This window comes from Myxocyprinus asiaticus, chromosome 20 (genome assembly GCF_019703515.2).
Source record: "Myxocyprinus asiaticus isolate MX2 ecotype Aquarium Trade chromosome 20, UBuf_Myxa_2, whole genome shotgun sequence".
NCBI classification, from domain to species: Eukaryota; Metazoa; Chordata; class Actinopteri; order Cypriniformes; family Catostomidae; genus Myxocyprinus; species Myxocyprinus asiaticus.
In genome coordinates, this window is record NC_059363.1 from 769,228 (window position 1) to 795,099 (window position 25,872).

A 25,872-nucleotide genomic window follows, 5' to 3' on the forward strand; every position below is an offset into this window, starting at 1 on the left:
ACAAACTTAAATTAGCTGTACCCTGTTCTGTAGATGAATAAAGTCATCTGAATGACATTCTCAGAATGTTCTAGACTATAAACTATCAGAACTATTTGTCCAATGTGGAGTTCACTTTCAGAAAACCAGCTTTTGAACATTTTAAAACGTTTAAATATTTTCAATCTAACCCTCTTTACCTCGGATCGCATTTTTATCGATAAAAGGCCATTTGAATGGAAACAGACAGAAGACGGCAAATGTAGCAAAATAAATTTACACATTCACTTTGTTGATAACAAAATAGCGCGAAAAGTGGATAGAAACTAGGTTATTGACATCATGTCCTGAACGTACCGAGCAGTTTGGAGACAGTGCCACCTATAGTTCAAAAGATATTTTGTGTACTGACTCTAACCTTGGCGTGTCTCTTTGCCATTCGTGAATCATGTCAACTGAGTGGCATAGTGTGAACATTTCTGTAAATGTATATGTTATTGGCTAATCTAGGACAAGGGATTTAGATTGCAGAATCATGAGGTTCTTATGACAAAAGAAATGAAAATCATATATGCTTCTTTTGTTGAGCTTCTAGATTTAATGACCAAAATGTACTTGAATAAAATCTTGTTTTTACATGTTTGGTGGTGATCCATATCTTTGAGGTATATTTTTAGGTGTTGTTAGAGCAGTGTTGTAGAGGAGTATAGCTGATACAGTGGATCTGATCAGAAGGTAAACGTTATTTCCACATTTTATTGGTTAGGGCCAGAGGTATTCAAGCCTTATCATGTTACTTTTTGTCAAAAAAAAAAAAAAAAATATATATATATATATATATATATATATATATATATATATATATATATATATATATATGTTGTTGTTTTAAGGATGTTTAGATGTTTTTTACTGGAAAATAAGACAAAAATACAGTAAGAAGATGATTGTTTACAGTGTAAGAATTTAACACATGAAGCCATAAACTTACAGTGTAACAGTTTACTTTCCGAATCAAACTTGAGAACTATTTAAATGTTATTCATGCATATGAATTATGTATGAAATTGACTAGTCATGTGAGCCAAAATTGAGGAAATATATTCATTTAAATATGATCTCATAAAAATAGGAAATGTCAAAGCAAGTAGTATACCTTCATAAAGTTATATAGTGGAAACATTCAAAATAGGCATATCTTAATATACAAAGAAATATTTGTATATATTTTATTTATTTATTTCCCCTTTCTCCCCAATTTGGAATGCCCAATTCCCAATGCGCTCTAAGTCCTCGTGGTGGCGTAGTGACCCGCCTCAATCTGGGTGGTGGAGGACGAATCTCAGTTGCCTCCGCGTCTGTGACCGTCAATCCGCGCATCTTATCATGTGGCTTGTTCAGCGCGTTACCGTGGAGACGTAGCGTGTGGAGGCTTCACACTGTTCTCCGCGGCATCCACGCACAACTCACCACACACCCCACCGAGAGCGATTCGAACTCGTGTCTCCAGCGGTGATAGTCAGCATCAATACTCGCTGAGATACCCAGACCCCATGATGACTGATATTATAAATCTATACCGATTTTTTTCAAATTAAAATAGTCTAGTATACAGTAGAACATATTTATGATCGTTTAGGACTTCTGAAACATGGGGTGGAAAGAGAATATTTCAGTTGAATTGGAGAAAAAAAAAAAGAGGTAAGCCCTGATATTATATTTCCAATGTCAGCTTAATCAAAATTGTACAACAATAAAAATATGTGTTGATGATTGTTGCTGATATATTGTGCAAATTTGATTCAAAATACAGTGTTTTATTACACAGCTCTCTGGAATACTTGATTGTGATTCTGTGGTCAGATATTTGTGTATAATATTGTTTTATCTGTTGTTTTTTTCCATTTGTTTTCTCAGTTTGACAGTGAAGAGCTGTTCAACATAAGTGTGAAAACGCTGCTGTCTCGCCTCCCCAAACAGCGGTACCTCAAATCTATCTGTGAACAGATTCACCACTTAAAAATCTCTAAAAGGTACGTGCATTTCTACAGAGTTGGGGAGCAACTAACTAAAAGTAGCAACAATACTAACTACATTTTTCCAGTAGCGTGACAGTAGCTCAGCTGTTTTCAAAACTGTGTCGCTTTTCCATCAATAACGATAAAACATGCAGCTTCAGTGTAGCTACATTTTCTTCTGTAGTTTAGCTTGTTTTTCAGACTCATTTGAATTGTAAGTAGCTTAAATGTTGTGACATTATCTTCTCCAGCATTGGTTTTATGAACCATCATTGAGCACGTTTACATGCATGTTCTTAGACTGATTATGCTTAATAAGTCGATGACGTGTAGGGTCATGTAGACTTCAACGGCCTTTAAAGGCTTTCTTTATCAGAGTAAAGTCATAAACGGTTTAAGCAAAAAAAAAAAAAAAAACAATGACAGTTAGATTTTTGATGTCAAAAACAGAATAATCCGATGGTTTCAAGTCTAATGTGAACACGATTTTCTTGCATTGTCAGATTATCTGAATGAGCTGATTTTTGCCAGTTATCAGTGCATTGGTTTGCGTGTAAACTCACTGGTTTGTCAGGTCTCCTCAGAGCACTCTTGTTAATCCAACAGCCTGACCTGGTGACTTCCCCTCAAGAGTTTCCAAAACCACCTCTTTTATTTTGAATCATAAAACCTGATCCAAGCGATGGAGCTCATTATAGCCTCGTTCAAAGCTCTTCTAGTGTTTTCTCACTGCCCATGTGTAAATGAATCCTCACACCAGGTGTTGAAGTCACATCTGTCTTTGAACAGTGATCTGATGTTTACAGTCCTAAATGACTCTGGATTGGAGAAGATTCGCTTTGTTTTTGGCACATGGTCAGCTCATTCTCACTCGCTGCAAGAGATTCATGCTCTCAAAAGAGCTGACAAGTGTGGACAAACGTGCATTTCAAATCCATTTTCATTACCCGAAACGAACTCTAACGAGAACACTGGTGCAGTGGGACACAATTAGGGCTGGCTATTGATACAGAGTTATGGATTTGATTTGACTACCAACAGGCCCAAATTCTGCAGTTATATTACTATTTATTTAAGCGATTCTATTATCAACACATCCAAAACTGATGTAAACTTTTAAGTAAAAGACCGGCCTTGGGATTTTAAGAATCAATCATTCAAGGGTAAAGACGCTGACTATCCCCGCTGGAGTCACGAGTTTGAATCCAGGGTGTGCTGAGTGACTCCAGCCAGGTCTCCTAAGCAACCAAATTGTCCTGGTTGCTAGGGAGGGTAGAGTCACATGGGGTAACCTCCTCGTGGTCACTATAATGTGGTTCTCGCTCTCGGTGGGGCGCTTGGTGAGTTGTGCGTGGATGCTGCGGAGAATAGCATGCGCTACGTCTCCACGGTAATGCACTCAACAAGTCACGTGATAAGATGTGCGGATTGACGGTCTCAGACGTGGAGGCAACTGAGATTCGTCCTCTGCCACCACAAGGATTTAGAGCGCATTGGGAACTAGGCATTCCAAATTGGGGAGAAAAAAATAAAAGAATCAATTGTTCAAGATTCGGAAGCGTTCAAATGAAGATCGCGATTAATGGGAAAATCGATATTTTTACCCAGCCCTAGTTGTGATCTGCAATGTAACGCAGGTCTCAGACAGCAGGGAAATAATCATGCATAGTTAGGAGAGCTAAATAAATTGGCTCATCATCTTTTAAAAGAAATAGAAAACGCTTTCATTGTCTGTGACGTCAATAATAAAAGGCTGTGTGTCCAATCAAACTCAACTGTATTCCAGTATATCTGTCACAGTGGGATTTGTGTGGTGATTTATTGGCCTATCGAAATTCTTTGAGACGTTTAGAAACCGAAATTGCCAGTTTTCCTATTAATTCTGTTATGTCAGTAATTTCGCATAATGTCTGTGCAGTTTATGGTAATAAGATCTTTAGTTTTGGGTCTTCTGGTGTCTCATTTAAAATCTGGTTCCTGAAGTGAAAACCAGTTGAGAAGCTGTAATGGCAGGTCGATTAATTTGAAATGGATTTGACTTCCCTGTATTTTGGAAAAGTTGTTTAGAATTTTCCTATGAACATTTTGTTTCCTGTATTTAGTAACAATGGCAATATTTGAAGGCAGATGCTGCTGGTGTTTGCAGAGCAGCCGGAGGTCAGAACATTTTTGGTTCTGTGCTGTTCATTACATCGATTTGGGGACAATTTGACCTCACAGGTCTTCATTCATTCACCTCACTGCAGCAGGAATAACTTTAGATATTAGTTACAGAATTCAGCTGGATGTGCTTTCATTTGGGCGAATAACAACAGAGACTGTCAGAAGATCAAGAGATAAAGACGTCAAAGTGTCAGGATGATTGATCACATAGTTCTAGTTCAGACAGCCAGTTGCATCTCATGAAATATCAGTGTGAAAGTAATGAATTCTGTTCTAGATGTTGCAATATCTCTTTGATTTATAAAAAAACATCAAAATATACTCAATTCTATTATTTTCTAATTGTCTTGTAAATATTACACTATCTGGGCATTTTGTAGATCCATTTGTGAAAGATATGCTTTGGGACAATTCCCATGCATTTAAGGGTTAAAGACTAGGGATTCACTGATGTATCGGCCAATAAAACCATCATTATATCGGCCACAAGTATGAAAATCCGATGGTTTATTTATAGAATCAATTATAAAGTTTATAATCAGTTAAAATAAATGAAATAAAAAAATTCAAGCAAGTACGATTTTTTTCTCCCAATTTGGAATGCCCAATTCCCACTACTTAGTAGGTTCTTGTGGTGGCGCGGTTACTCGTCTCAATCCGGGTGGTGGAGGACAAGTCTCAGTTGTCTCCGCTTCTGAGACCGTCAATCCGTGCATCTTATCACGTGACTCGTTGTGCATGACACCGCGGAGACTCACAGCATGTGGAGGCTCATGCTACTCTCCACGATCCACACACCCCATTGAGAGCGAGAACCACTAATCACAACCACGAGGAGGTTACCCCATGTGACTCTACCCTCCCTAGCAACCGGGCCAATTTTTTTGCTTAGGAGACCTGACTGGAGTCACTCAGCACGCCCTGGATTCAAACTTGTGACTCCAGGGGTGATAGTCAGCGTCAATACTCGAGAAACCCAGACCCAAGTATGAATTTTTAATGTTCTGTCATGAGAACTGCAAAAACAGAAGTACAAACCCGTTTTGAGAGGAAACTCTTGTGTTTCTATGTTTCAGGGTGGCTGTGGTGGTTCTTTACAGCTACAGAGACGATTATTATAAGATCCTGCTGTGATTCAAACATCCACATCACTTCCTGTAGAACTGAAGGTTACGCAGTGTCTCGAAGGGGAAATTAAGATGAGTCGATGCCAAAGGCTGATTGATGGACATTTGTGTTAATCAATCAGAGATAATCATGTTATTGATGATGCCTGATTCTGATATAATCACAGGATTCACTTGACAAAATACTGTACAGATCTGAATTTAAGAAAAATAAACTATTTTCCCTAAAGTTTTCTTTGTGACTAAATGAAAATATGACCATGCTCATTGTAGTAACTTAACCGTTATGAAGAACTATGCAGAGGGCCAATCATAACAGAGGACATTTACGTAAAGTACAGCGCGAGTGCAAAGAAACCAAATGTGACTTTAAGCTGTGATCCATTTAAAAACTGTGTTTAGGTCACAAGGTTAAACGCTCTTATCGGCTCAATCCACAAAATCACTCAAATAGTTCACACACTTTATTTGCCAAAACAAGTGTAAATGTTACAGTTTACCATCTAAGAGGTTTGTATTTACATGTTGCAAAAGTAAAATAAATAAGCTCGGGAGTATAAAGCAGACAGATGCGAAACGGTTTACAAAATCTGTACAGCAGCTTTGGGTTTCTGCTAACATCAAAACATCAGACGATAATGTCAATTACGCAAACTAGTTTAGCATTAATAAATAACTACGTGAAAAAATAAATAAGATACTTTCATGTTCTATGCTTTTTTTTTTTTTGTACATTTAGTAATAGCAAACAGCTGCATTCACTCATTCTCTTTTGTGGCTGCAGATTTCTTCATGTGATTTTAACATTACGATACCACCTGCTAAAGAAGTCATGTAGATTTGGCATATGACGGAAATTTGTTTCGTCTATGAATTTCTTTGCAATATCTGAATTATAGTGGATAGTGAAGGAAAAGCAGGAGACATTGACCAACATAAGTGACTTAAGGGAAACAATACCATTTTAAATATTGCCTCAAAAACAGGGCAAACAAGAGCAGATGTATGACTTTCTTTCTTCAGCAGAACACATTTGAAGAAAAATAGTAAAATATCTCAGCTCAGAAGGTCCTTAAAATGCAAATAAATGGAGATTTCTCTTTTGAAGCTCCAAAAATCATAGACAGTCATCATAAACGTCATCCAAACGACTCCAGCGGTTAAATTAATGTCTTCTAAAGCGACACGATCACTTTTAGTGTGAAAAAGATCTTCAAATGTGTTCTGGTGAAGAAAGTCATACACATCTGGGATATCATGAGGGTGAGTAAATGAGATATTTTTGGGTGAACTATCCCTTTAAGCATATGTATCTTAACTAATGCACTTAGAGAAAATATGAACACTGAAATTGGGTATCACTTTATGTGAAAAAATCTAATGACACTTCTGTCTTCAAGACGTCTAAAGCACTGAATATGATGAATGCTGTTTCTCACAGTACTGTTATAAACATCATGACAGAAGGCTTACAAGTGACTAACGACAAAACAACATAAAAATGAACATAACAGAATCGAGAGGTCAGGAAACATGTTTAAGACCTCAATGCATGTTTGATTACGGTAAGATATATTTCACACTGCACAGTTATTGATCCGTCCATGTCGTGAACCCAACAAACCGTTTTATCAGCTGACTGTCGGGAACCTCGACAGTCCTGAGAGCCGGTCTGCTGACGTCAAGATCTTACTGATCATCTGTATCGATTACGCAACTGCCTTTCAACAGGAACTTATCTATGGCATCATTTACAGTCAAAAAAGTCCATCTGGTTTCTGAACTTCTCAGCTGTCTCCCCAACATGGAATGGCACTGAACTTTGTGTCCATGAAACTGTTGTTCCCACTGCAACACGAGAGCGGTTTAAAGCCCCAGACACAAACATTTCACAATACTTCGTTCTTTTGCTCCTAATAAATCAACGGTATGTTCAGGAGTCACCAGCATATGCTTGGAGTTTCTGGAGTGTGATGTGGAGATACAGCGAGTGACAGAAAGTGCTCTGCAGGCCTTCCGGAAGATGTGGGAGATTTTAGCGTTGGACCCTGGCGTGCCCGTTGGCGAGTTTGGCTCGTGGGATGGTGATGGATGAGCCCACATCCAGGGGGAAGTTCGCAGTACAATCGTTCTTCACATTCTGGAACTTGTTCTCTTTGGATGGTTCCATGTACACGACAGAGTTCTTGTTGACATGCTTCTTCAGGATCACCATCTAGGAGACAAGCGGGAGAGATTTTAGTTCAAAATTACTTACTTAATACACATTCCTGGTCAATTCATTGGTGCACTTTTTTCTGAAGAAAACAAACGTTTGTCTTTGTAATCATGCTTCAAAATGTAATAAATTGCTCCGCCTCTGAAATGACTTTCCTTTTTGGTTGATGTCATCGAGTCCTTATTTTTCAGCCACTTGCAGTGTTGGGTAGATTACTTCTAAAATGTAATCTGGTACTTATTACAATTGTAGTTGTGTAATTTTGGATTACTTATTGCATGTTTTGCTCAATTTATTTTAAGTACCAATTAACACTCCATACATTTAACATTGCCAATCAACCATGTTCAATGTAATTAAAAAAGTAATCCATAAAAAAGTAAGTAATCTGTTTACACACAGTTTAAAATGCAATGTAATCCAATTACAAGATTTGTTTTTTTTTTCTATTCTGATTATGCAATCCAGATTATATGTAATCCGTTAATGCCCAACACTGGCCGCCGGTCATATAGAGACCATCCAATCACTTCCTGATGGATAAAATCAAGTTCTGCACTATACTTTTTTTTCCCTCCTTGAATGTAACGTTTCACTTAGAAGTTATAGTAAAACTGCATCTGAAGTTGAATAAAAAAAAAAAACTAAAAAAACAGCTTGCTTTCTGGAGAAAACTTCCCCGCTTTCTGAAACTAAAACCCTTCAGAGCGTTTGTCTTTGTGATATATGAGAATAATTACATCTCCCATGCCACAATATGTCATTTCATGGCATCATTCTGTAGTCTTACAAAGATCTTGACACATTTATCACGGTTGAGATTTGGAGGAAAACGAATACATTCATCCATCTCTAATGGCTCTTACAACATCATCAGTTCTTGAGTAACAAGTTGTGAGTCACTCACAGTAAATTAAATTACTACAAAACCATCAAAACATTAGAGGCGCCAACACAACGTGTCAAAGATTGCTTCAAACGGGATCTCACCTTTTTGGGTGCGCTGTAGCAGGACATTTGCACCCAGTTCTTCCTCCGGTTGATGAGGACGGCCACGATGAGGAAGATGACGATGGCCAAAAGGAGACCGGCCAGAATCCAGGCTGCTGATTGGTAGATGAGAGTCATCTCCATCTGGCTGGGAGCATCCCGAGACAGACCTCTATCATCTAGACAAGAAAATGTTTACATCAAAAACTTTACATAAATCCCACAATATGCCAATATTTCCATAGCTGTGTTCCCTCCACTAATCAGTTTGAGTGAAAACAGCTCGGATCTTCCCTCCGCCGCTGTTGTTTTGATTGGCTGCTTCATCTCGTATTGTTTCCACATGAGTGAGATGTCGTAACTTCACTGAGCCAACAGTCATAATCCATACAGCATTGCCATATCATTCACAGTGTGGAAATTTACATATTATTAACTCATTTATCATGCTGATGATGACATCATTATACATGGAACTACTGCAGTGGTTCGCAACTGATGGGTCATCACCGCCAAATTAGCAGGTATGTTCTGAATAAAAAGTAAGAAATCATATAATCATGCATAGTTAGCAAAATAAATAGACTTTGTACCATTTGGTCTATTCTAATACTCGATTCTGATCCGTAACGAGACATTGCAAGAGTTTTATGCCTCTGTTCAAACGACCTCCGGATGATTTATTTTATAATTTGAAAAACATCATCTAAAATTGCTGCAGCTAGAGGGCGCTACTCAATCACACATCACTGACTGAAGCTGTGAATGGATGGAGATTGTTTTGTGCAAGGCCACATCACGATTTCATTCTTAATTCAGTCATTCATGCAGCTTTAATGGATACCATACTGATGTCTCAGAGGTCAAAGTCTGCAGGTTTTTAGAGCATTTTGGATGGTTTTCTCTCATCATGTAGGTGTCACTTTTACTACTACTGTCACATCCGCAACGCTGGTTTTTCCTCAGTATTGTGAAAATGACAGAGTAGGAATGAAATGTGGAGTGCTAATCCTTCTACATTATGTGGCTATTATTATTATTATTTCTGGATTATTTAAATGCAGAGTTTTTAGAGAGTGTTTTGGGTGTCTCCAAAATAAACGTGTTATTATCGCATGACTGCTATCACGACTTATCTCTGTGTCTGATTTAGAATGGGCAGAACTCTAGATCTAACAATCTACAGAAAAAGTTAACCATTATTGTTATCCATCCTTTTAAAATCAATGACAGCTGTAACTAATCAATGCTGGCAAATGATCATGGTATTGACCTGTTTCATGTGACATCACTGTATGACTTTTCATCTCCACATCATGCATTAAAATAGTTTAACGCATATCTAGCTGTGGATTATCCCTTACTTATATACTCTTACAATGGAGAAGAAAATGCTTCCCATCTCGTTTGTTGTTGATGTCAAAGGGTTAGGGTCCAATCAAACTCTACAGTATTTTGGCTTAAATTCATCTGTCGCTCGGTAGAAGCTCATCAAACATGGACAGGTTGTGTGACACAAACTCATCCTCAAAAACCATTGACAAAACTACACAGTCAAAGAAAACCCAGACTACAATAAAGACACATTCACCCACGTGGGGAGAAACATGGTTTGTGTTGATTACAATGTGTTTGGTGTCATGCTCTAAAAACCCCAAAATTCACGCTGACATTCAAGAAACATTTAGAAACCAAAATGGTCAGTTTTCATATTCAGCCTGCATCACATTAAAGGAATATTCCGGGTTCAATACAAGTTAATCTCAATCGACAACATTTGTGGCATAATGTTGATTACCACAAAATTTTTCGACTCGTCCCTCCTTTTCTATAAAAAAAAAAAAAATGGATGTTATAGTGAGACACTTACAATGGAAGTCAATGGGGTCAATTTTTGGAGGGTTTAAAAGGCAGAAACGTGAAGCTTGTAACTTAATTTTTTTTGTTGAAACTCATTATTTGACACTATTATGGATTACATCGTCATGGTAATGAAGTAGTAAAATTGGATGTAACTTTACACAGAAAAGATTAGTAAGCTTTTTGTCACAAATCATGTTAACACAAATATTGTTCACGTCTTGTGGCTATACTTTTTTTTTTCTCCCCAATTTGGAACGCCCAATTCCCAGTGTGCTCTTAAGTCCTCGTGGTGGTGCGGTTACTCACCTCAATCTGGGTGGCGGAGGACATGTCTCAGTTGCCTCCACTTCTGAGATCGTCAATCCGCGCATCTTATCACGTGACTCGTTGTGCATGACACCGCGGAGACTCACAGCATGTGGAGGCTCATGCTACTCTCCACGATCCACACACAACTTACCACACGCCCCATTGAGAGCGAGAACCACTAATCATGACCACGAGGAGGTTACCCCATGTGACTCTACCCTCCCTAGCAACCGGGCCAATTTGGTTGCTTAGGAGACCTGGCTGGAGTCACTCAGCACACCCTGGATTCGAACTCGCGACTCCAGGGGTGGTAGTCAGTGTCGATACTTGCTGAGCTACCCAGAACCCCCCGTGGCTATACTTTTAACATTTACGGATTCCATTGTAAGTGCTTCACTGCAACCTCAATCTTTACTTTTTTTTTTTTTTTTATAGAAAAGGAGGGACAAGCCGAAATTAATTTTTGTGGTAATCAACATTATGCCACAAATGCTGTCAATTGAGATTAATTTATATAAAACCTGGAATATTCCTTTAAAACTTTGGCATATTTTTTGGCCTATGCAGTTCTTGGTAATATTAATAAATGGCCATGTTTGATTTTTAGGCGTTTTTGTTCCAATAAACAATTTCGGCACTCGATGTCCAATGTAATGGTGTGTTCAAAGTTATGTCGGAATCAACGCCCCCAGAAAGCATTTATCTGTGGGAAACTGGATTTTCTTTGAGGCTTGATTTTCAGAGTTGGCAGAAGAAAAAAGGTACTGGCCATAATTCAGTTTTACTTGTGGATTTTGACTCCACAGTTTTTGTATGTATTTTTTATACTGTCAATGAAGAATAGCATAACACTTGCCAGAAAGTAACTCATTTGGCTGGTTAATGAGGCAACAGGCTTGTGCAACAAAACTACAATCCTCATCAAGCCATCAAGAATGATAAAACGGATTATGCATAAACTACACGCCTAATGCTTTGCTCTTAAATTTGTTGCATTGGTGCTAAAAAAGCTTCCTGTCTTTGCCAGAAAGTGAAAAAGAGAAAAGAAATATGAATTGCTAAACATGTCCATTCTTTCCGAATAAAGTCACTTGAATGCACATCGCAACCTCATAATTACAAACTTTCCAGGGGGACTTGAACACAGCATAAAATCTGAACTAGTCAGTACGCGACTGATGATTTTCTCATTTAAATATTACGTAACGTGTTTGCAGTTGGTTCAGTACCTGTAATTACAATGACTGGAGGAACTGTTGTGATCCATGCTGTCTGACTGTCTGTGACGGTAGCCGTGGATTTGACATTGGGTTTGGTCGCTGCATTGGACAGCATTATTGGCACCGAGGTTGTTGTGACCTCTGCGGACAAGAGAAAAAAAAAAACAATTGCACACAAAATTTTTGCTTAGAAGTAACAAGAAGGTCATCAATCTTATAAAACCATCATCCAAAACCGCAGCCATACTAGCCGTTAATCACTGCGATCAATGACATGCTGACATTTCCGGCCGCATGATTTATTTGGTTATTTCCAATGCAATTGTTTATGAGTGTTATACAGGGAAAAACAAGCTGACTGCTTACTGCTTGACTCCCAAAATCAAAACAAAGCAGAGATGAAACGTTTGAGGGCTGAACAATGGCAGCGTTTGTTCCTCTAAGGGAAAAGCTGATGGAGAGCTTTGCTTTTTCTTTCCTCGCATTGAGTGTGGCAGCGAGCGACAGGAAACACATGTGAATGTGCAGATATCACTGGAATGTTTTCCTTGCTTGTGTCCTGTATACTGTTGCTGCGTTTGCCAATGAAGTGGTACTTGGGCTGGCATCTGTAAAGCTAAATGTCTTTAAGGAATATCATTTGCCACAAAGGGAATGTCCTAAAGTGAAAATTCAGTCATCGTTGACTTGCATGTCATTCCAAACCCATATGACTGACTTTCTTTCATGGAACACAAAATTTACGGCATTATTGCTGAAAAACACTCCTCCCATCTACAAGATGCACAACAAGTAATGGCATTTGGCATTTCTTCTGTGCCACTTTATATTAGGTGTCTTTAACTACTACGTACTAACATTAAAATACATATAATACAGTGTACTTATTGTGTAACTAGCTGTTGTTTAGTAAAACTCCGAAGATTCACATTTTTTGCAACTGAGGTTGAAGTACGGGTAGGTTTAGGAGTAGGGTTAAAAATGCAGATACCTTAAATGTAAGTACAATGCAACAACACATATGTACATGATAAGTACATTGTATCAAATGCACCTAATATAAAGTGGGTCCATTTGTTCCTTGAAACAAGTCATTTATAAACCCAAAGCAGCCATGGGATTATGCAGTTTGTACTTTTGACACCAAATTTTCCATTTGCGAAATAGGCAGAAACACTTACCCAGGCAGTGTGGGCAGCACTGGCCCTTGCGCAGCACTGGTACTCTGCAGCTGGCAGGTGGACAGCGTTGCGAAAAACACTCGATGGTCCCGTTGCGACAGGTGCAGCTGGTGCAGGCGTTGGACTTCCATGAGTCACCAGCCAATAGGATTTCTCCATTGGTAGAAATGCAGTATTCCTGTTGGCTGTTGTTGACAGGAAGGACGGGATTGAGTTTGTCATCTGTGGGTAAGAAATAGCAAAAAGTTTAAGAACTTTTTACACCTAATCTCACGCAATACGACATCCTACTCTCACTAGGGCTGTGCCAATGCTTTGTGATGCATTGTGATATACTGAACCATGACATATGTAGTAGTAGAAATTGGTAGTCTGCTATGTGTTTGGAGACAAGACCTGTTTAAATGAACCATTCACAGGGGTTTTAACAACTCTACAAACAGAAAAATTGTCTTTCATCTTAAGCACAGCTCAAAGTCATTGCCCCTGGGCTATTCTGTGACCAAACTCTTATGTGAACTATAGAAGAAGTCACTTAAACGGGAGCAATTCCAGCATTCCTGTCGGCAGCCCCAACATTCATCAAAGAGAGTGCCTGACAATCTACATTCAAAAGAGAGATGGGGCGATAAGATCGAGTGTCGCCATTGGAGAAATGAGGATTCCAGGCAGTCATGCAAATCTAATTTAATGCAAAGCACAAGGGACTTTGAGGCTTGTGTGAGCACTCAACAGAGGGACTGCATGAGAAACCAGCCACATGTGTTTTTTGCCTTTGGGTTCCACGTAAAACCATCCAGTTTGCCCCTGCCGGTTTATTGTTTTAGGTCAGATAGTATGTTGCCCCAAGCAGAGCTTTGTGTGTGTTGACAAAACCACATGTTAATAAAACTACGACTGTCTGACTGTTCAGGTTAGAGTCTGAAATGAACATGTGCACTATATTCAAGTCTTACGATGTATGAGAAAGTGACCTAAATTGAAGTCACTTTTCACTGTAAATCTTGCCCTCTTCTGTAGATTTCAAATCAAATATATTTCATCACTGTAAACCATAGATATCCCACTATAACAACTCTTGTGAACATTAACAAACACAATTACATTATAAAATGCTTAAAAGATTATTAAAACCATGATCACTGTAATTGCATCCATTACTGATGTGCAAAACTCTGGGGTATTTCAATCGGTTTACATTCACCGTGCCAAAGACAGAAAAGAGTGAATGAGAATATTGTGATATATATTGTTATCGACAACAATTCGGAGAATGTTGTGATACACATGTTGCTTCTATCGCCCACCTGTACTCCCTGAAGTAATCCTGTCTATTCAATGACGGTATTTGTGATGTATTAGTGGAGGTGCGTGTTACCTGGGCAGGTGTAACAGCAGGTGTCTTTGTTTTTGATTGGCGCGTGGCAGAGGACAGGTGGACACACTTCAGAATCACAGAGCACACGACCCTGTCTGCAGGTGCAGCGCGTGCACTCGTCCAAACTCCACGTCTCTCCTTCCATGTAGAGTTCTCCGTCCGGAGCGCGACACACCACCATATCCATCCCCGCCATCTGACCACTGCCAGACTCATCTGATACAAAACACACAAGAGTGACAATGAAAACCCATGTAACATAACATTTAAATAAAAGAACATTTAGAAATTCATTTATAAGCACTTTCCAACTACACTTGTAGACCAAAGTGCTGTCAGAAACGTTCCCTTCATGCTGCATTTATTTGTCACTTTTTTAGTCATTTTTATTTCAATAGAAAGTTTACAGGAAATAAATAATTGCTATCTTAGTGCTACTGCATAATATCTGAAATATTTAGCAGTATTGCAAGTTTATTTCAAATGAAAGATGGGCAGCACACATTTCTTTCTAGATGAGTTATTAATGTCCTGATAAGATAATACAGAGGCGCGTTTGGCCGTTGAGATCATCAGAAGAAGTTGTATGTCATTTCTAAATCGGTCATGTTTATTCCCAGCCAACATCGGTCTCAGGTGATCTGACCATAAATGTGATCACATGCATTTGGATCAGAAAGCACATAGGACCCATTTACGCCTGTATTTATTGCTGTATACTAGTAGTCGGGTCACTCGAAACAGATCCGTGTGTAAATGGGGTCTGAGCGTCAGTACATTGCACATACCGTCACAGCTGGGGCAGCACTGGTGCGGTCTGAGCACAGGGTGGGCGCAGGACGGCACAGGACAGGAAATGAGCACACACATCTCACGCCCAGCGTGACAGTAACAGTCACGGCAGCCGTCGTGCCAGCTGTCACCCTCCTCGAAGCGTCGCCCGCTCGGCGTCAGACAGTAGCCGGGCAGCGGCTGAACGGAGGCCGTCGTGCTGGTCACATGATGATCTGCATCTAATCAAAACACAAAATGAACTTGAAAACGTTCTACAGGAGGACCAAAATTGCAGAGTTGGCTTGAAAAAACAAAACAAAAAAACAACGAACATTTTATGACCAACGCAGAAGAATTTTTAGAGTCCCGAGACCCCACGTTTGTGGACCTTACGTTTTGACTTCGCTATAGGCCATGCATAATTTAATTTCAAATAAACTGACTGATCTCAGTTCAGGACAACTTGGGCTGTCAGTAAAGGGTTAAACTTTTGATGCACCAAGTCATGTGACAAAACAACATGGCACCGATCACAGCTGAGTTTGTCTTTGGGAGAAACGGCAACAAAACTACATCTGGTAAGAAACCTCATTATGTTTTTAAATTAAAACCTGGTTGATTCAAAAGAGTAACGTATCTAGTTTCATCCGATGTGCCATTTTGAAAATTTCATTGATTTATCGCAAAACAGCATGCTGTTAAACACAAGGACTATAGCACTATTTCTCCTTAGAAATCCTATATTCACTGTACATTATCACACTGAGAATTAATGTATTCATGTAAAAGCTGATAATTGTGTCTTTCAGAGGCTTTATATGGAGTTAGGATGAAAATAAGGTGCATTTCAAACTGTTCTGAGACCAGTGCAGACAGACAGCACACTGGAGGTTAAGTCATTCACTAAATAGGGAGCAAGGGAGCATCCTATAGCTCTCTATGCAGTTAAGTGCATTCACTCCTAAAATCTGATCAAAAGTTCAGTTTCAGGCTGCAGATGATGTTTGGATCACTCAACATGTTTGACAGACATGAGACAATGATAATCAGTACATAGATTCAGAATTTATAATGTATCATTTTATTTTAACATGATTGACAGTGATTGGATGATGCTGGACATTACTTTAAATCAGAATTAATTATGATAATTTCTGATGTAATGTCTGTAACATCTCAAAAACATGAATAATCAACACTCCTGGACACATAACGAACTATTTGATGAAAACAATCTGACTTTCTTTAGCTTGGTATTATTTAAAATGTCACAACTTTCTCCCGCTGTCCACATATGAGGACATTACATTTTAGTTTTTTTTTATTAGGTGCTATTTGTTACAAGATGGAAAATGCACACAGCAGTCACGCTCAGGTCTCAAGTGCTGCTTTGATGGCTGTAGCAGCTGTGCTTTAAAAGGAAATTAATTTAAAGACACAATTTCTCCAAAAGGGGTTACAGTTACTGTTAGCACACTGAAGGACAGCCCACTATAAGCATGCTAAAACTCTGAAAAGTTCTGTCTCTAATTTTTCCTTTGAAGTACCACCACTAAAAATATGAAAGCAAAAAAAATAAAATTACTATGACTATTTGATTAGTCAGTTGTTAGGCCATCTTGCCTCGTCCTGACTCCAGACACTACGACTAAACTTAATTTGATCACCCTGTAGCATAATCGGTAAGATGTTTCTTTTAACTGTGCAAGCTCAATCTGATGTGTGTTTTAGTGTTTTTCAGTGCAAGTTTATTTTTATCTTTGGCACTCATGTAACGTGTTCTGATGTAAACTGTGTTGAGTTGCTGCTATTTTAAAACATCTGGATCAGTTTACAGCAACTGTTTCAATATTGAGAGAGATGAAATGTTACTCAATCCTAAACAACACTGTGAACGAATTTCTGGCTGAGAAATATTTTGTGCTTGGGCACAGATGGTTTGCGTACCAGTTTATTTCAATTATTTATGAGATCAAAAACAAGAGAACATTATAGTGCAGTTAATATAATACAAATGAAGACCATAATCAGAGTTGCTCTATTATGATGATATTGCTGAGTGGACAACAGGACTAAGTTGTGAAATTTTAAATAATACCAAGCTATAGAAAGACAGATTTTTTTTTAATCAAATAGATGAATAATCATGTTTTTGAGACGTTACAGACATCACAGCTGATTTTCTATAAAGCTAAATAATTAATTCTGATTCAAAGTAATGTCCAGCATCATCCAATCACTGTCAGTCATGTTAAAATAAAATGATACATTATAAATTCTGAATCTATGTACTGATTATCATTGTCACATGTCTGTCAAACATGTTGAGTGATCCAAACATCATCTGCAGCCTGAAACTGAACTTTTGATCAGATTTTAGGAGTGAATGCACTTAACTGCATAGAGAGCTATAGGATGCTCCCTTGCTCCCTATTTAGTGAATGACTTAACCTCCAGTGTGCTGTCTGTCTGCACTGGTCTCAGAACAGTTTGAAATGCACCTTATTTTCATCCTAACTCCATATAAAGCCTCTGAAAGACACATTTATTATTATACATTTATTCTCAATGTGATAATGTACAGTAAATATAGGAATGCATTTATTAATGTTAATGAATAGAACCGGATTATACAGTGATAACAAAATAAAATATAACTAAATTTATATTAAAATGAAGTGAAATGACACACAGATGTGTTCATGTTAAAAGCTATTAAAATAACGAACATGTCTTTTAGACTTTTGTGTGAATGCGGTCCTAATTTCCACATGTGGACATCATGTTTATCAGCGTGCTGATGTGTGAAAAATGAACGGATTTTTTAAAGCAGCATATCAAACGAAACTAGAGACTCTACTCTTTACAACCAAACAGGTTTCAATGAAACATCTTAAACAGGTTTCTTACCAGAGGCACTTTTGTTGGCGCTGCACCCGTAGGAGCGCTTCACGGAAATCAACATCATGCTGTTGTGTCACATGACGCGGTGCGGCAGAAGTTTAACCCTTAAATGACAGTGTAGAGTCTTGTGAACAGTATTCAGTCGGATTAAATTAATTTAAATTATGTGTTGCGTATAGCAAAGCCAAAATACAACGTCCACACAAGCACGCAGGGTTGCATGTGCTTAAAGGAATATTCCGGGTTCAATATAAGTTACACTCGATCGACAGCATTTGTGTTTTATATGTTCAAAATGTATAATGTGTGACAAAAAATAAAAAGGCTAAAAAGGCTTCTTGTGACAAAAATTAATTTCAACTCGGTCCTCCTTTTCTTTATAAAAGCACAAATGTGTGTTCCAGTGAGACACTTACAATGGAAGTCAATGGGGTCAATCTGTAAACATTAAAATACTCACTGATTCAAAAGTATAGACACAAGACATAAACAACATGTGTGTTAACATGATTTCAGTGTAATATCAATTCTGTTGCGCTGCATCCAGTTGTTCAATTCATAGTTGAATTCAAGAATGCGTCCCGTGTGAACAGACTCTTAAGAAACGCGTCTGATCAATGTGTGGCGATCGTGACTCTAAAACAGCCTAATTATACAGGGCTTCATTAACCAACCCACTCAGTACTAGTAAATTCTAAAGTAGTAGTTTTGCACATGCTTAGCTTAGTGCTTGTAATGATCTGCATCTAATCAAAACACAAAATGAACTTGAAAACGTTCTACAGGAGGACCAAAATTGCAGAGTTGGCTTGAAAAAACAAAACAAAAAAACAACGAACATTTTATGACCAACGCAGAAGAATTTTTAGAGTCCCGAGACCCCACGTTTGTGGACCTTACGTTTTGACTTCGCTATAGGCCATGCATAATTTAATTTCAAATAAACTGACTGATCTCAGTTCAGGACAACTTGGGCTGTCAGTAAAGGGTTAAACTTTTGATGCACCAAGTCATGTGACAAAACAACATGGCACCGATCACAGCTGAGTTTGTCTTTGGGAGAAACGGCAACAAAACTACATCTGGTAAGAAACCTCATTATGTTTTTAAATTAAAACCTGGTTGATTCAAAAGAGTAACGTATCTAGTTTCATCCGATGTGCCATTTTGAAAATTTCATTGATTTATCGCAAAACAGCATGTTGCTTGTAATAAACACGCAGAAGAGGTTTATTGTGTATCTGCTACGGCTCACAGTAAAGTGATTAAAGGCAGCAGAAACTGTTCATGTGCCCCGTGAGACCAGATGAAGTTTCATGACCGGTGACTCCTGTTTAAACCAGACCAGAACTCTGGTCTGAACCTTCTATGGATCAAGAAACTGCAGCTTTTTCAGCCCAGTGTGATGAGAGAGCGTTTGGGCAGTAACTCACCATTACATTCGCAGACACTGCAGCCCTTCCTGTTCGTCTTGTAGCCGTCACTGCAGCGTTTGTCGCAGGTGAACGGGGGACACTTCACACAGCGACACATCTCACAACCGTGTTTGTTCCTCCTGAGGAGAGAAACACCAAAATATGGGTCAATGACGTGATGCTCATTTATTAGCCCAGATCTATAAAGTGATTGAAAAACACATTGGGGTCAAAAATGTCATGTGGTGTAACCGTCCGGAGAAGTAGAAAAATATATAAAAGTTTAACTTAAAGCTGGAATTGGGGGCCTCGGTTGCTCAGCGAGTATTGACGCTGACTATCACACCTGGAGTCACGAGTTCGAATCCAGGGTGTGCTGAGTGACTCCAGCCTAGGTCTCCTAAGCAACCAAATTGACCCGGTTGCTAGGGAGGGTAGAGTCACATGGGGTAACCTCCTCGTGGTCGTGATTAGTGGTTCTCGCTCTCAATGGGGTGTGTGGTAAGTTGTGTGTGGATCGTGGAGAGTAGCATGAGCCTCCACATGCTGTGAGTCTCCGCGGTGTCATGCACAACGAGTCACGTGATAAGATGCGCGGATTGATGGTCTCAGAAGCGGAGGCAACTGAGACTTGTCCTCCACCACCCGGATTGAGGCGAGTAACCGCACCACCACGAGGACCTACTAAGTAGTGGGAATTGGGCATTCCAAATTGGGAGAAAAGGGGATTCTTGAAAAATTCAATTTTAGAATAAATAGTTTTCAAAATTATTTAAAACACTTTGTTCTGAAATATTATTAATTTTTTGAAAAACTTTTGTCCATCAAATAAAAGTCAGGTGGTGTAACCAACATGCAGTTGACCATTTTGTTGTCATGTGACAAGAAAACCACAAAACAGAGAGGACCCCTTTATACACCCATGGATGAACAGATCAGATATTTTGACATTTTTACCGAAAAGCACATTTTGTTTAGGTCAAATGGAGTAACTATGAGAAAACGACTTGATCTTTGTGACTCAAAATGTCATGATATTTGTTAAAAATATTTGTTGTAAATTAATAAAGTTGTGTCCACTTAAGGTGAAAGATTACACAACCTTTTTACTTGATGTTTACATCACTTGACATTTTTTACATCATTACATTTTACGTCAGTTTTTAAAAAAATTGTATAAATGTTTTTCAAACATGTAAGAAGCCGTGGACACAAAGACTGCATCACTACGAACATGACACAAGTGTTTTAAACAGGATTATTCAAAGATTTCAAGGTTTTCAGATAACCTTACAGTACTCATCAACAACCCATATACCATATTTGACTTTTATCTTTTTATTAATATTTCACTTTTGTCCATCAAATCAAAGTCAGGTGGTGTAACCAACATGCAGATGGTTACATACAAACCAACAAAACACATTTTTATGAAAAGGCACATTTTGTTCATGTCAATTGGTGTAACCATAAGAAAACATCTTAATATTCATTACTCAAAAATTCATGATATTTCTAAAAAAAATATTTGTTACCTTAAAAACATGTTGAAAACTTTTTAGAAATTATTAATGAAGTTCTGTACACTCAAGGTGTAAGGAAAGTATTTTATTACCTTTTAATGAATGGTTGCACCACTTGACATATTGATGATTAAATAATAATAATCAAAAATTTATGAAACCAACATAGACACAAAAATGACATTATTTCAAACTTGATATATGTGTTTTGAACTAGAGTATTATTTTTATAAACTCAGAAAACCTTATTTGTCAACGACACATGCTCCATCAGCATCTTTTGTAGTAACAATGACACAGTTTTGAAACAGAAACCACCTGGAAAACAGCACATCTATACTGGCCCTTTAACTAGACCAGCTTGAACCAGCAGGGAAATTCATTCTGGCCTCTATTGGCCTTTCCAGCGAGGTGATTAGCAACAGAAACACACTTTTGGTTTCCTGCTAAGAGTTCAAATGCAGTTAATCTTATAAAGACACATGAAAGAACATCTCACGATACATTATAATAACAGATGACACTTTTATGATAATAATGTCGTGATTCATTAAGATGTTCTGAACAGAACCGGAAGTCCGAGCGGAACGACCTGCCTGCTGTTTGTAAAGGCGCGATACACTGTAACCAGACGCTCAAACGTGTTTTCCTCTGCAGAATATGAGCAGCTTTGAAGAGTCCAGATGAAAGATGTAACAATTCTAATATCACACACAAGACTGGAGCATTAACACTGAATATCACCTCTGCTGAGCTCTAGATATGACTGGATCCTTCCTCCTCCCCTAGAACTTTTTTTTTTTCGTGCATACGAACAGTTTCTAATATTTGTGTTGAGTGACTCCGGTCAGGTCTCCTAAGCAACCAAATTGGCCCGGTTGCTAGGGAGGGTAGAGTCACATGGGGTAACCTCCTCGTGGTCACTATAATGTGGTTCGTTCTCGGTGGGGTTGGCGAGTTGTGCGTGGATGCCGCAGAGAATAGCGTGAAGCCTCCACACGTGCTACGTCTCCGTGGTAACTCGTTCAACAAGTCACGTGATAAGATGCGCGGATTGACGGTCTCAGACGCGGAGGAAACTGAGATTCATCCTCTGCCGCCCGGATTGAGGCGAGTCACTACACCACCACGAGGACTTAGAGCGCATTGGGAATTGGGCATTTCAAATTGGGAGAAAAAGGGGGAAAATCCCCCCCCCCCCAAAAAAAATTATGATTTACCTCTACTGGGTCAAAATGACCCGAACGCAATAGGAGGGTTAAGCACGTTTTTATAAATGAGGCCCCTGGGCCGCTAACCTAAAGGTTTTAGGTCTGAACCCCATGCCAGCTGAACTATGAACGTTCGCCAGTGAGCTCTTGATCCAGGTCGCTGACTGATTATAATTTAAATTATAATACAGTATCACCTAGATGACAAATTAGCATGCTAGCAATGAAACAGACTTCATGAGGGCTCCATATATCACTAATGAAACCTCATTAACCAGCACTGCATCACTATCAGCCTCAGTTAATTATACTGTCATGAATGAATTAAACAGGCGCTCACGTCCCCTCGCCGGGCTGCTGTACAGTAGTCACTCACTGCTGAGACAGCACACAGAGATCTACAGTACACAAACACAGAAGCGAGTGGCCCATGACTCTGGAGTCACACTTTGTTTAAACTCGGCCGGTAGAATTTCACTCGGGACGACTGCTGACTCGACACACATTCCTGCGAGCCTCCGCCAACGGCCCGCTCCGTCCTGTCGGATCCGATGATGCTTTAGCCCTATAGAGAACGGGAAGCAATTTAAGACCCCTTTTGTGTGAAGCCCGATGCGTTCGACTGTGAGAAATGTCACTATAAACAGCCGCTCGACCTCTGTGACACTTGCACATCAAGAAAGACTTGAACTTTGTCTTCAACTCGGGTCTTATTCATCAGCTCTTTTCCAAAAACTAGTGACTAGCTGTCTGTCTTGACAGTATTTTAACCTCTTCAACTCTGGGGCATTTTTGGGCTGCCGCCTGCAATTTTTCACACCCAAATTTAAAAGCTCACACATACTGTGGACTAACTGCTAAAAATTGGTCTTATTTTTCAGAAAATAAAAAAGACTAAAATTATTCTTAAGTAAAATTGCATATGTTTACAATCTTACGATGAATAGATAAAAAAAAAAACTTCAAGAAAAAAAAAACTTTTTTGTTGTTGTGTTCCTAACTTTGTAAGCATGTAATTCTGGTTCTGCTCACTCCATCTCCCTCGAAAAATTCTTATTTTATTCCACTAGATGGCAGCAAGTACTAAAAAAAACATTTTTTCCTCTATCACCTTCCATCACAATATACAGATCTGAAATGTAGGTGGCGCTCTAACGCATCTCAGCGCTCACAGATGTGCTCGTCCATAGACATTCAGTCTAATTTTCAGTTCAAGCACCACCCTCATTATTTCATTGAATATCTCGGCCTCTGAGTGGACTAGAAGCTCAATCTAGGTGTCATTAGAAAGCTGAGATTCTCCATTTTGCGACGATATATAACATTTTAGATGATTTGTTTTGCATGCTTTTCCTGCTGGACCGCATATTTTGTTCTGGACATCCAAGACATCACATTGGTTTATTCACACAAACAAGCTCAAAGTACAAAATAAAGGTATAGAGCAGTTATAAAGTTTTTTAGCTACTTGGGGCTTACAGCAGCAGTCAGTGCATAAAAGAGACGTTTGTATTTGATGTCTAACTGAAAACGCACCGCATCATGTGACACAACAGCGTGACGTTGATTTCCGTGAAGCCGCACAGCGCCAACATAAGTGCCTCTGGTAAGAAACCTCTAAGATTTTTCATTGAAACCAGTTTGGTTATAAAGAGTAGCATCTCTAGTTTCGTTTGATATATTTTCGCACATCAGCACGCTGATAAACATGATGTCCACATATGTGGAAATTGGGACCTCGTTCCCTCTAAAGTTAAAAAGACATGTTAGTTATTTTAATAGCTTTTAACATGAACACATCTGTGTGTCATTTAACTTCATTTTAATATAACTTCTGTTATATTTTATTGTTATCACTGTACAATCCGGCTCTATTCATTAACATTAATAAATGCATTCCTATATTTACTGTACATTATCACATTGAGAATAAATGTATAATAATAATTGTGTCTTTCAGAGGCTTTATATGGAGTTAGGATAAAAATAAGGTGCATTTCAAACTGTTCTGAGACCAGTGCAGACAGACAGCACACTGGAGGTTAAGTCTTTCACTAAATAGGGAGCAAGGGAGCATCCTATAGCTCTCTATGCAGTTAAGTGCATTCACTCCTAAAATCTGATCAAAAGTTCAGTTTCAGGCTGCAGATGATGTTTGGATCACTCAACAATTGTATTTCTACCACACTACCTCTAGGTGATTTCAGGTCTTATTTTGTTATTTTATATAACAAAAATGCAGAAGTGAGGGATTTCTATGAAAAGTTCAGATTCTAAGCTTTCAAATGAATCCACATATGCCTGACTTACCGGATAAGGATACGTTACTATGTATCCAGGGACTTAAACATTTTAAGCGTACACATATTTCTCAACATAGCGCCCACTTTTAAACCTGCTGTGCTCAATTAATGCCAACTGTTTTGAATTTAAATGTTCAAAAGCACATATTGTTGTGGTGTTTGGGTGTTCACATACTGTACTTTTGGCCATACAGTGTACAGTATGTTTCTGGCGCATGTCGACAGCGATGCAGTTCACTAGGTTTTGGACCAGAGCTTCAGATCCACAGATGGTTTGTTGCCATCTTTAAACATTCAAAGCCAAATATCATCTCCCGTTCTCAATGTGAGCCACTATAAACGGGGATTTCCTCCAGAGAGTGAGATGTAGAGACGCCACTGATCTTAGAGGATTCAGACTTCTAAAGGCTCCTCAGAAATGATCCAGGAAGCCCTGTGTCCCCTGAGGGACTCCAGATCTCGGGAATCTATTGAAAATCGATCCGCTCCATCCTCTGTTGGGGACACGTGATTCAGAGACCAGCGGAATCTCACAGCACTCACATACAGGACGTGTTTGTGTCAATGTGCATTTGATCTTTATTTTGAAACGGACGCATGGGTCATGAAATTAAAGTGCTGGCTTGGATGCAAGATGCTCCGAGGAGAGAAAGAGTCCAGATGTTTGACTAGGTTCAAGGGATTGCAGGGGGTGATTTCTTGAACACATTATGCTCCAGATTACAGGACTTTGGATCGAGATTGTTTGATCTGCAATTGGAGCACTCTCTCCTCATCTGATTTGTACCCCGTCACCTCTCTTTTAAGGCTTTTTACACTGTGCTTAACACCTTTTTTAACCCCATGTTAAGCAGTGCTTTCCACTCGTAATTTTAAAAGAAGGTAAGTACTGCTTTGGGTTTGGGTTATTTAACAAGAAGTCAGTCTGTGTTAAGGGTAGAGATGTATAAACTTACATATATCCATTCGGGCAGGTTTTGCTGCACGTCATGGGGCGACAATTTGATAAGCTACATTCGCAGACTTCACAACCATAGTGATCTTTCTGATAACCCAGAGGACACTCCAGAGAACAGTATGAGGACAAAACAGGACAGGTATCATCTGAAAAAGAGCAATTAAAAAAGTTGGATTTACATATACTGTACAAGCATGGTCAGAGCTGTCATTCAAGCCATCATACTGTTATTCTACAACCTTGGCTTGTTTTTTTGTTTTTTTTAAATCCTTAAACCAAGAACACATTTCCTAACTCCACTTAGAGCTTTCAAGCTAAATCCAAACTTGGCACAGACC

At 38.8% G+C, this 25,872-nt stretch overlaps 2 protein-coding genes across 4 annotated transcripts in view; one reads left to right on the forward strand and one right to left on the reverse strand.

The window, feature by feature from the left end:
• The window catches only part of eif2ak4 (eukaryotic translation initiation factor 2 alpha kinase 4), a 56,401-nt gene extending 50,855 nt beyond the window's left edge, over window positions 1-5,546 (forward strand). The window contains exons 38-39 of one of the 2 annotated variants that reach the window (XM_051645837.1): window positions 1,897-2,012; window positions 5,237-5,546. In XM_051645837.1, coding sequence (XP_051501797.1) covers window positions 1,897-2,012; window positions 5,237-5,294 — 174 coding nt within the window. In that variant the 3' untranslated portion in view covers window positions 5,295-5,546. The remainder of the gene's footprint in view (window positions 1-1,896; window positions 2,013-5,236) is intronic. The other variant, XM_051645838.1, reaches the window with a different exon arrangement.
• A 192-nt stretch (window positions 5,547-5,738) lies between these two features.
• The window catches only part of LOC127410693 (cysteine-rich motor neuron 1 protein-like), a 53,271-nt gene continuing 33,137 nt past the window's right edge, over window positions 5,739-25,872 (reverse strand). For both annotated transcript variants that reach the window (XM_051645861.1, XM_051645860.1), the window contains 8 exons: window positions 25,533-25,680; window positions 19,558-19,679; window positions 15,235-15,459; window positions 14,447-14,662; window positions 13,069-13,290; window positions 11,897-12,028; window positions 8,496-8,674; window positions 5,739-7,502 (listed from right to left, as the gene is read on the reverse strand). In XM_051645861.1, coding sequence (XP_051501821.1) covers window positions 7,323-7,502; window positions 8,496-8,674; window positions 11,897-12,028; window positions 13,069-13,290; window positions 14,447-14,662; window positions 15,235-15,459; window positions 19,558-19,679; window positions 25,533-25,680 — 1,424 coding nt within the window. In that variant the 3' untranslated portion in view covers window positions 5,739-7,322. The remainder of the gene's footprint in view (window positions 7,503-8,495; window positions 8,675-11,896; window positions 12,029-13,068; window positions 13,291-14,446; window positions 14,663-15,234; window positions 15,460-19,557; window positions 19,680-25,532; window positions 25,681-25,872) is intronic.